Raw genomic sequence first — 12,305 nt, forward strand, 5'->3', positions numbered from 1 at the left:
ATATGGATTTCTTTCAATTAGCATGTAATGCATTGCACACTTTTGTTAAGTATAAATGTAGGTGGTCAGGATGGGCTATTTTTGCTGCTTAGTTACACTATATTTTCTAAGGAAAAATAAAGTAATGCCTGCATTTACAAACTGCTAGTTGGTTGCTTGGTGATGTTGTACGTGGTTGCATACAAACCTAAAAAATCCTACCTCCTTTATTGTAAGTCTGTAAGTCCTTTTTACCTTGTTTTCCACGATTCCCCTTTTCATTTAATCTTGTGTGGCAGAGAATAGCTGTGGCAGTTGCAAACAAATCAAATAAGGAACATGGAAAGTTAAAGAGAAAACGACCAGAGAGGAAATTTCAGCGCATGCAGATGTGTGCGCATGCGGTACGACAGTTTAGTCTCTGACGGTCTCTTTCCCTGGTTCACTCTCTCCTCGAGTCTCAATGGAAACCTCATGCATGTCCGCTCTCCCATCCCACTCTAAAAGAGAGAGAGGAAGGGAACACTGAGGAAAGTATCGCAACATCAGAAGATCAGCAGAGGACTGCGGAGAGAACACAGACCAGTGGGCTTTGCCATGCTAACCAGGAGGAATGGGGCATGTGTCGGCTGCGCTCTGCCTAGTAAGGATAGCTCGGATCAGATGGACAGTGTGGATTGTACCTGCCCGATAGGAGACTGTTCCTGGGATTGTCTAGCAGGGGTGAATGGATGTTTATCGGACACGTCCTGTCTTTGGTTCCAGCTTCTGGCCAGGGCATACTGGGGGGATGTGGATTTGGGGCTTCGGGAAGCCCAAAAGGGTGTCTCCTGGCGTAGACGGAGGAAGTCATCTCAAAGGAACTGCATGCGGTCTTGGGTAAGTATCTCTGGATCTTCTGTAGGTTAAGTGTAGAAATAAGGGGCAAAGCCAGTGGTTCTGCAGCGGGATGGAGGTTTTTCCCTCATTGGCAGAGCGTCCTGGAGCTGTATTAAGTTACTCGGGGCTGAGGGGGGTAAGGAGACAGCTCTCAGGAATGTGCCGTGCGTCATTCACATCCAGGGTGCTTGCTCAAGTCTCTTATTGACCCAACATCTAGCATATTTTTCAAAGAAGGACAGGCATGCGTGTATGTGCCGTGGTTTTACATTTCAGTTGTTGTTCCTATATAAGCAACAGTCCCAAATGAGAAACCTCAGGATTCAGCTGTGAGTTTTGCTTGGGTAATCGCTGGCATATTTAACCCAGACGCCAAGTGGAATAACTGAGAGGAAGGTGGTTGAATTGTGTTGCTGTGTTATTCTGTTTGGAAAAGTTTGTGTGTGTTTTAGGAAGAGATGTCTGCGCTCACAAAGAGCTTCACTGTGGCTCCAGAATGACTCATAACTGCACACACACAAACATATTCATGCATTTCATCATACCGTTAGGGAGGAAAATGTTGTCCTTGTAACGGTTGCAAAGGTTGCTCTTGTATAGCTCAAGAAATAAGTAGATAAAGTTTTAACTTCTGTTAATAGTTAAGATGTTTCAAATATTTTTATGTGTAGTTCCTAAAGAAATTGAAATATTGACACCTAAAAAATTATCGTAGATAGCATAATTCAGATACAACCACTATTTAATCCCATTGTCTACACGAAATAAATGAGATGCTATATTACAGAGGAGCTTACTTTGTCTTTACTATACGAGTAGTACATGTGCATTTGAACGCACACCATGTTTTTATGCTAATTGACAATTTCTTTTCAATAATCTATTGATCATACCCTTTTAAAAGGCCTATACACTTAACAGACTTTTCAGAATAGTTTTAAAACAACATATTGACAGGTTGGTCAAAATCAAAGTAAGTAACAGACTCTTGAATGTCACCATTAGGATTGGGTGTATTATTTACACTCCTTTATGGACTGAATGGTTTGTATGATGGGTTTTCTGCTGAGGAGTCTCATACAGAGCTGTCATTCTCTTGTGCTGGACCTTCAGTCATTCAGATGAGTGCTTTTTCCTGCTGTATAATTTAAAAGGTTAAATTTAGCATTGGAAAGAGAACTGTATGCCCGCCACAGACACAAGGACTGACTGTTGGGTAAAAAATTGAAGGTGGATGAATGATATAATTTTTAATAATTGCTTAGAAAACCATGTGAATGAATCAAGATAGCATACAAGGTAAATGTGAATAAAATTTAGAGGGAAACAGTGAACATTGATGCATTTGTATGTTCCAAACCATTTAAAGGGGACATTTCATAAACATCTGACTTTTTTAATGTTGAAGTGCTAAAATTTGGTCCCCAGTGCTTCAACCTAGAAAATATGAAAGACAACAACCCAGTAACTTAGTAATTTGCCAGCATGTGAAAAAATGGGTATTTGAAATTTGGCCCCCCACTTTGTGATGTCAGAATGGGATCTTATTATAATAATCTTAAGAAAATCTTGTGAAGTGCCCCCTTTAATAAAAGCTATACAGTAATATTCTCTAAACAGCTTTTATTTAAAAATTACAGTAAACTATGTACTGTGGATTATGTTTTAAATAGCAAGCATACATGGGATGCATAGTGCATACTGCAAAGTAATACAAAATAGCTGTACGCTATTCATAATCATAACGTAGTTTTTCCCCTTCTTTCTATTCGGCTCGCTGTAAAACTCTCTCTCTTTTTTATGTTGTGGACGGCATCCAGTACTGAAACAGGTGACGTCATTCTTGGGCTCAATTATGTAAAAGCCCAGCCCAGACTCTAGAGACTTCCACAGCTGTTTGTACCTGAGCCCAGCCATGCTCAAATACGCTTGTTCACTTATAATGCATGCATCCATCTCCTGGATGGGATAGACCACAGTCTGGTCTGTTTGGCAGGCAGAGTGACCCGATGTCTGTATGGTGCTGTGAGAACAGACCACAGACACACACCCTGTGGTACAGTGGGATTTTATTGCCATTATTTCATAATGTAAATAACATGAAGTTCCCTCCAGGAGATGAGGAATGGGCTGATGTTGCCCGTCCCAGATGTTTCAATGTAAAATATCCCATTTCATAAGCAGATGAACCTGATAAGAGTGCAAACCATGTTGTGATGTGTGTGACGTGTTCATGCATGAAGGGGTCATTGGTTATAGGAAAGAAAAATGTCTGCATTGATTCATTGTGTTTTTTTGTGTGGAGGGGTTTGCCATGGCAGAAATTTGAGATGTGAGAAGTCGTGTAAGCGATGCTTTATAAACACTGACTGAATATTCTGTTTCAATTCCTTCTGCCCTTTAGAGAAATTCATTGTTCTTTACAGATACCATATGGATGACTTATGTGACATTGTGCATTCAAGCTCTATTTCAAAACCTTGTGGGATGCCTTACTTTCTGCTGCAAATGTAGGCAGCTAAGATTAAATCATAACCTTATTAATGACTTGTCTGAAACCTTGTACAAATACAGCAACACTGGGTAAAACTTTACAGCTTGGTGGTTATAGTCTTCCTGTAACTCAGTGGTAGGGCATTGCGTTAACAGTGCAAAAGGTTGTGGGTTTGATTATGTGAATACACATAGTGATAGAGTGTATATCTTGTATTGCATTGTAACTCGCTTTGGATTAAAACGTCTGCCAAATGCATTAAGTAAGGGATGATGTACAGGTGCTGGTCATATAATTACAATATCATCAAAAAGTTGATTTATTTCACTAATTCCGTACAAAAAGTGAAACTTGTTTATTATTTTCATTCATGACACACAGACTGTTATATTTCAAATGTTTATTTCTTTTAATTTTTGTGATTATAACTGACAACTAAGGAAAATCACAAATTCAGTATCGTAGAAAATTAGAATATTACATAAGACCAATGCAAAGGATTTTTAGAAATCTTGGCCAACTGAAAAGTATGAACATTAAAAGTATGAGCATGTACAGCACTCAATACTTAGTTGGGGCTCCTTTTGCTTGAATTATTGTAGCAAGGCGACCTTTGCATGGAGTCGATCAGTCTGTGGCAGTGCTCAGGTGTTATGAGAGCCCAGGTTGCTCTGATAGTGGCCTTCAACTCTTCTGCATTGTTGGGTCTGGCATATCACATCTTCCTCTTCACAATACCCCATAGATTTTCTATGGGGTAATGGTCAGGCAAGTTTGCTGGCCAATTAAGAACAGGGATACCATGGTCTGTAAACCAGGTACTGGTAGCTTTGGCATTGTATGCAGGTGCCAAGTCCTGTTGAAAAATTAAATCTGCATCTCCATAAAGTTGGTCAGCAGCAGGAAGCATGAAGAGCTCTAAAACTTCCTGGTATACGGCTGCGTTGACCTTGGACCTTAGAAAACACAATGGACCAACACAAGCAGATGACATGGCACCCCAAACCATCACTGACTGTGGAAACTTTTACACTGGACCTCAAGCAACGTGGATTGTGTGCCTCTTCTATCTTCCTCCAGACTCTGGGACCCTGCTTTCCAAAGGAAATGCAAAATTTACTTTCATCAGAGAACATAACTTTGGACCACTCAGCAGCAGTCCAGAAGTGAGATGCTTCTGACACTGTCTGTTGATCAAGAGTGGCTTGACACAAGTACTGCAACAGCTGAAACCCAGGTCTTGAATACGTCTGTGGGTAGTGGTTCTTGAAGCACTGACTCCAGCTGCAGTCCACTTTTTGTGAATGTCCCCTACATTTTTTAAATGGTTTTGTTTCACAATCCTCTCCAGGGTGAGGTGTCAATGGTCGTGTTTTGGACAACTGTCAAGTCAGCAGTCTTCCTCATTATTGTGTAGCCCACAGAACTAGACTGAGAGACCATTTGAAGGCCTTTGCAGGTGTTTTGAATTAATTAGCTGATGAGAGTGTGGCACAAACAAACTATTTTGTTTGATCATTTGCAAATATAATGTCATACAGGGCTGTAAAGATTAATTAGGGATCGACCGATATGGATTTTTTAATGCCGATACCGAATTTTTTCCCCATCAGCCTTAGCCGATGACCGATACAGGCTGCCAATTTTCTTTAGCCAATATTTGGAGCCGATACTGCTTTTGCTCATTTAGTTTACATCATAAAAATTACACAATGATAATGACTATTTACAACCTATTTAATGCTTAGCTCTAAGTTTTAGTGCACTTAACTTATTCTCTTGTAGAGCAAATGTCTTTCATAAGAAGACAAGGAAAATGTAAACAGCAATGCTGATCAAAAAACAACTTAAAAAGAATTGTGAATAACATGCGCATTGCCCCACTTCTGTATCTCACACACCCTATGGCCCTATAATAAATGCGAGGGATAGTTAGTTTGCCTCAGCTCGCTTAAAGCGCATAAAACTGAACAAATACATGAGGATTTGTGTTCGGACTTCGGTCAGATAGTAGAGCGCGTGCACGTGAGAGAGACATGGATGAGGGAGTGCATCTTTGCGCTCCCAGTGAACGGAAATGTTGACAAAACTTACAAAATAACAGTTCTCCGGTCACATAAAAGTCATGTGGGAACCGCTCGGAACTAAGTGCTTAGCGTCGAATTTCTTATTTTTTTCGCTGACGAAAATTCCACGAAATTCCGCGTTAACAACCATGAACTGCGCTCTCCACAATGACGAGAAACTATCAGCAATGGATAATGATTTTTAGCCTTTTACTACTACATATATTTATGGAGATGAGAATTAAAAACCCACCCTGTTCAGCTGATTACATGACCTGCGTTCGCTTGCGACATTATGAGCACGCGTCGCGTCCAAACATACGGTTAGCCTAAACTCTATTTGAAGCTCCCTAAATACAATGGCAAGCAGTTTTATAGGCATTTGCGTTTTCCATTTGGACCACCAAACTTTCTTAGCTATGGTTGCACGCACATATATAGCAACGTGTTTACACTTTCAAAGTATATGGCAATATTTCAGTCAAACAGCTAAAAGATGCTTTGAAGTTTAAAACTTACCAGAGCAGGCTTGCAGCGCTCCGCTCTACTAGTGGGGGGAGGGGGAATGCACGGGCTGCAGGCAGTCTCAAGCAACACAGAGCTGCCTTTGGACCTGCTAAAATCGGCCAAATGTATCGGCCGGACGATATATCGGTCAATCACTACGATTAATCGTGCAAATGCACGTTTTCTCATTGAATGAATTTGAATGAATTACGGTGAAATTCGGGCACATCCAAAAACCCGAGGGGCACTCTCGTGCAGAAACTCCAATTGTGCCACAAAAGAAGTAGCATTACAAACGTTATTCAAGGAAATGTCTAGAAGAATATTTATATCGCCGTTCTTCAGATTGTTTCAGGTATTTTCATGATAATAAAGAATATTTTGAATGATTTTGTTTAAAGAGTGTTGCTTTTTTAAATGCACGTTATAAACAACTCTGACTCATAATGATTCTAGATTGATAAGGACTTCTTTCTAACCAAAACGCCATAGTACATGCACAAGCTGCGCATGAAACACAAAATCGCAGCCTTGCGATTCAGAATCGATTTTAGACAGGTTTTTGTAATGGCACACGCGATTTATTGTTACAGCCCTAATGTCATATATGTTAATAAAAATTTATTTTTATTTAATTTTTGTGTAATATTAACCTGTACCTGTCAAAATGATCCAGGTTACTATGTGTTATTAGCCTCAGGCAGTTGTTATCTCGGAATAACATACCTTGGAATTTCGCGACTGGCCAATCAGAATCAAGCATTTTAGAGTGAAGTGTAATAACATAAAATAATTCATTTAGCAGTCACTTTTATCCAAAGCCATTTACAACTGTGAAGAAATAAAAGCTATTTGGGTTTTTGCTAGACAGCTAGTTATGACCTTCCACAAACTTGTCACAATGAATTTTGGGATTGTCTTCTTCATAAAGGATATGACACTGACATTTAGATTTGGCTAAAAGTTTGTACTTTATAGTATATGAACTTCATTCCTTGTAAAAAAAACTCTTCTGTTGTTAAGTGACCTTATGCTGATTTGATATACTGTCGAAGTAAAAAGCTCACACAATATTGAACAAAGCTATAGTATGACTTTGGGCCACATTGTGTAGTTTTGTATGAATTAAGCATGATTGTATTATTTTAATCAGGCAGCTTGTTTAGAGTAAAACTGGTTATCAAAAGGCAAATGTTTTAAAACATATAGTGTCTTGTTCAATTATTTCCTTTTGAATTTTGTCAGTCTTTAATCATAAATGTTAAATGTGATTCTTGACTAATGTGTCAATTTTGGGTCAAGATTAAACATTGTCTCTTCTTAAAAGCCAGTCTTTAAATGCTATTAAATGCTTAATATGTAATGTTTCAGTTTAGTGCTGGTTTGGTACTGGTTAACAGTAGGGTTGTGACAATTAATCGGGCAAATGCGCGTTTTCTCAATTAATGAATTTGAATGAATTACGGTGAAATGCAGCCACATCCGAAAGCCAGGGGGCGCTCTCGCTTAGAAACACCATTTGTGCCACAGAGGAAGTAGCATTACTAACACTTTTCCAGGAAATATCTAGAGGCATATTTATATCGCTGTTCTTCAGATTGTTTCAGGTATTTTCATGATAATAAAGAATATTTTTTGTGTTTGACGAGTGTTGCTTTTTTAAATGCGTGTTATAAACGAGTCAAACTTGTAGTGATTTTAGATTGATAAGGACTTCCTACTGATCACGGAGCCATAGTACATGCACAAGCTGTGCATGAAACACTGAATCGGAGCCTTACGATTCAGAATCGATTTTAGACAGGTCTTTTTAATGGGAGCGCGATGCATCAATGCACATTCCTAGTTAACAGTATGTATATAAGTTAATAGTATAAAAGTTAATTGGTAAAGCTTGTAAATGAGTATAGGTGAATGACTATGCATGGTGATGCAATAAATAAAACAAAAGTGAACTCGAGTCATGGTGACACTATACATTTCAATTAAAAGCTCTGTTATCATCAAAAACAAATTTCAAAGGCCTAAATGTAGTTCATATACAGCTCATGCTATATTCTATACTTATAGTCTATAGCTTTGTCTAAGAAACAAAATACTAATATTTAGGTCTTTGTAATTTATTTCAAAACATATGAATACGTTAAACTTGGTATAATGTCTTGGGGTGCTATCTTTAAATGTGCTCACTGCAAATGAGATTTGGGAGCTATGGCATAGGGGAAGATTTCTAAGTGGTCAAGGCACTTAACCTCAGGTTTCTCCAGACAAACTCTCTCAAGTGTACTTAAAGCCACTTTAGAGGCTATTAAATGACGAATTAACGCTTTATCTGTCTCTTCCAGGCCAAGCAGAAAGATGGATATGAGCGCAGTGAGACCTCAGCTCTTTCTCCGGCCGCTGATGAGGAGCCCTTCTCATGGCCGGGACCTAAAACACTGTGTCTACACCGCACCTCTCAAGGCTTTGGGTTTACTCTCCGCCATTTCATCGTATACCCACCGGAGTCTGCTATGCAGTCTTCTTATAAGGTCAGAAAACATCACTCACACCAAGCGCAGTTCAGATATTGGGTTGGTTCTTATCAGTTAACTTCCTCTTTGAACATAACTCATAGACCCCTTCACGGTTCACGTCACAGGCTGTTCCTACTGCGCATGTCGGGGTCAGAAAAGTCATTACAGCAGATTGAGTTGCGTATTATTCGGTATCGTCAAAAATGCATACTTACGTCGTGGGCTGTGAAAATCGCACCAGGTCTTCCGTTAAGTTTTCGCGATTCATGCAGAATCTCAAAAACAAAAAAATACAACATCTGCGTCTGCAAGCAATTAACGTGCAGACTGGGACAATGCAAAGATCAAAGAGGCTTGTGTTTGTAGTGCTCACTTCATTTGAGGTAAGTCATCATTTTTCAGCACTGTTAGATTAAATTATGAAGCCTAAATGGTATGAACAGTTCGACCCCGTGCTGCGCGCGCACCCGATAGTCATTCAATGTTTACAAACCTTGAAGGGGTCTATAGGGTAATTCATTTTTGATATCGCGAATGAGGGTGTCACAATTTCGATTTTAAATCAAAATTAGAATAACAGGTGTCAAGTGTCTCATATATATATACTGCATACATTGAGTGATTTCAATCACATCTGAGAAATATGTTTTGTTATGGGGTCTAATTATATTGATGTAGTTATTGTAAGTCACAGGCATAACGGCACCAACTGGCAACAGGAAGTGTGTCTAGTAACAGACTTTAAAATAGTCCACATATATTTACCCAAGTTGATTCAGACATGGTCAGAAAACTGTAGAGACGTGTGTGATGTAAAATTGTGCAAGGCTTTGGGATATGTTAAATAGTGTTGACATGGCAGCCTGTCAAACTTTAATACTATTTTTAGGTGTATTTAAGGCTTTAAGCATGCTTATAAAATTTGTCACAGATGTCAAAGTTCTTTGCCGGTAGGCATGGGCAAAACGATCAAAATAGCCACACATAGGTGTGGCACAAGAGTTCTGCTTTTGAGTAAAATCCTTGATCTTGCGACACGTTTTCTTAAAAAAGGAATGTGCGGGATATTTATGCAGTTTTATGCAATGAAATAGCGGGAACTTGCAAAAGTTATGGGAACTTGCAAACGTTGCGGGAACTTGAAAAAACTGTTTTCAGCTTTTGCAGCTTTTCAATGATGTTCATGTCACATAATCACAACACTTCATAACGTTCCCATGGCAACAGGAGACATGGCTGCGCTTGTGTGATGCAACATTTTTCAACTTTCTGCTAAGATATATGTGATTTTTGCTACGAAAATGAAGGGATTATGAAATCATGCAAGCCTGCATATTTTGCACACGGAAATCTGCAATTTATGATGTGAAAGTGCGGCATTTTTGACAAAAATGTGTCCCCCGCATAAATATGCGGACTTTGGGTGATTATGCGTTAAATCATGCGCTTTCCAGTAAGGTACTTGCTCAATCGCCATGCATGTCTGTTGTATATGCAGACTAACCCTCCTCCCAGTGACCAATGGTCCATAGCCGGATTAAAGCTCTGGTTTCCCACCATCCACCAACTGCCATTTATGAAGCCTTCAAAGATAAAGCTTAAAATTGAAAACCTGGCAGGATCATTTGTGCCGCTTATAGATAATGCCTCCTTACCGCTTAGTTACTGTTAGCAAACATGCGATTCACGGTAATCCTGTCACTGCCGCAAATCTGACAACAAAACACGTGCACAACATGAATATGCATGTTTTTAAAGAATGACGCCAAGGGAATAGAAACTAATGAAATAATATTGGATTTAATTAATCTGGATAATGTGGATAAAGATTAATAGGTCTCTGTTTTTGTGATAACTGCAAATAGTTGTGTTGGATAACTCTGAATGAATGTTATCCCAAAGACTTCTTGATTTGAAGATTTTTAAAAGCTCAAGATCTTCAGATTAACTTTCTTTCATCTGCTTTCTCTTTCAGGATGAAGAAAATAGCAGTAGAGGTGAGTTGACCTGTGATTCACATTTACATTCAGTATGTGTTTAGGCCTTTTTGCTCTCTCCCAATAAACATGGCTGTGGCTTTGATGGGCAGAGCTGATCGTAGCTTCATTCATGAACATAAGACATCACAAGAACTAGAAGTGGAGCAATAAAAGATACAGTATTTCCTGCAGGAAAAGCCTTTGATTATATTTTTGGATCAGATCTTTTCTTGGAGAAACCAGGCCTGTGCAGCGTCTGCTATAAACTCATGAGCGAGGTGTAATATTCAGTGACCTGCATTTGACCTTATACCATGTGAATTGCTGGGAATCTTTGATGATGGAGCCCGGGGCAGGAACACTCCCAGCTGGCAGTGCAGTGAGCTGTGGGGTGGTTGAGCAGCTGTGGGTTGGTGTTTGGTTACGACATGAATTTTGGTTGAATGGTAGGCATCTGTATTACACATAGCATGAGACAATGGCATGCATACATCTAAGGCTGGGTGATATAGCTAAAAATAATTTAATATTTAATATTTTATTATAATCACAAAAAAGCTAATGTTTTTTTTAACAATTAATGACTTCATAGTATAATAAGATTTATGAATTCATTAAAAAGAGCAATTGTAGGTTTTTGATTTTACTGAGTGTTTTAGAAAGTGTCCATATTGATCTATGTTTGTATTTTTATATGTACTGTATATACAGTATGTCTATTTTTAGTGTTGTAACCCTCAGAGTCTTTTTTGGTGGTGTGGATTGTTTATAGCTGTGATTGTAATGATCCTATCAGTGTGGCTTTGAAACCGTGTCCTAGCTATGTTTTTGTATTTTAATTCATTTCTCTAGCTACACATGGTAAACTTTCCCACTATGTCATATAATATTACAAACACCCTGCTATTTTGCAAGTTCTCCCACTTAGAAATCATGGAGGGGTCTGAAATTGTCATCGTAGGTGCATGTCCACTGTGAGAGACATAATCAAAAAAATCCAATGTATGATTTTTTTTAACTATTTATTTGTATGATACAGCTTCAAATAAGTATTTGAACACCTGAGAAAGTCAATGTTAATATTTGGAACAGTAGCCTTTGCAATTACAAAGGTCAAACGTTTCCTGTAGTTTTTCACCAGGTTTGCACACACTGCAGGAGGGATTTTGGCCCACTCCTCCACACAGATCGTTTCTAGATCAGTCAGGTTTCTGGTCTGTCGCTGAGAAACATGGAGTTTAAGCTGCCTCCAAAGATTCTCTATTGGATTTAGGTCTGGAGACTGGCTAGGCCACGGCAGTACCTTGATATGCTTCTTACAGAGCCACTCCTTGGTTATCCTGGCTGTGTGCTTCGGGTCATTGTCCTGTTGGAAGACCCAGCCTCGACCCATCTTCAATGCTCTAACTGAGGGAAGGAGGTTGTTCCCCAAATCTTGCAATACATGGCCCCGGTCATCTTCTCCTTAATACAGTGCAGTCGCCCTGTCCCATGTGCAGAAAAACACCCCCAAAGCATGATGCTTCCAACCCCCATACTTCACAGTAGGGATGGTGTTCTTGGGATGGTACTCATCATTCTTCTTCCTTCAAACACGTTTAGTGGAATTATGACCAAAAAGTTCTATTTTGGTCTCATCTGACCACATGACTTTCTCCCATGACTCCTCTGGATCATCCAAATGGTCACTGGCAAACTTAAGACGGGCCTGGACATGTGCTGGTTTAAGCAGGGGATCCTTCCGTGCCATGCATGATTTCAAACCATGATGTCTTAGTGTATTACCAACAGTAACCTTGAAAACGGTGGTCCCAGCTCTTTTCAGGTCATTGACCCGCTCCTCCCGTGTAGTTCTGGGCTGATTTCTCACCTTTCTTAGGATCAT

The 12,305-nt window shown here is 39.3% G+C and overlaps 1 protein-coding gene across 1 annotated transcript in view; it reads left to right on the top strand.

Annotated features, from left to right (window-relative positions):
• The first annotated feature begins 424 nt into the window (after positions 1 to 424).
• The window catches only part of arhgap21a (Rho GTPase activating protein 21a), a 62,354-nt gene continuing 50,473 nt past the window's right edge, over positions 425 to 12,305 (top strand). Inside the window, exons 1-3 of the mRNA XM_073864040.1 lie at positions 425 to 858; positions 8,271 to 8,456; positions 10,417 to 10,438. Of these exons, the coding sequence (XP_073720141.1) occupies positions 577 to 858; positions 8,271 to 8,456; positions 10,417 to 10,438 (490 nt within the window). The 5' untranslated portion in view covers positions 425 to 576. The remainder of the gene's footprint in view (positions 859 to 8,270; positions 8,457 to 10,416; positions 10,439 to 12,305) is intronic.

The sequence above is a fragment of the Misgurnus anguillicaudatus genome, chromosome 25 (genome assembly GCF_027580225.2).
Source record: "Misgurnus anguillicaudatus chromosome 25, ASM2758022v2, whole genome shotgun sequence".
NCBI lineage: Eukaryota > Metazoa > Chordata > Actinopteri > Cypriniformes > Cobitidae > Misgurnus > Misgurnus anguillicaudatus.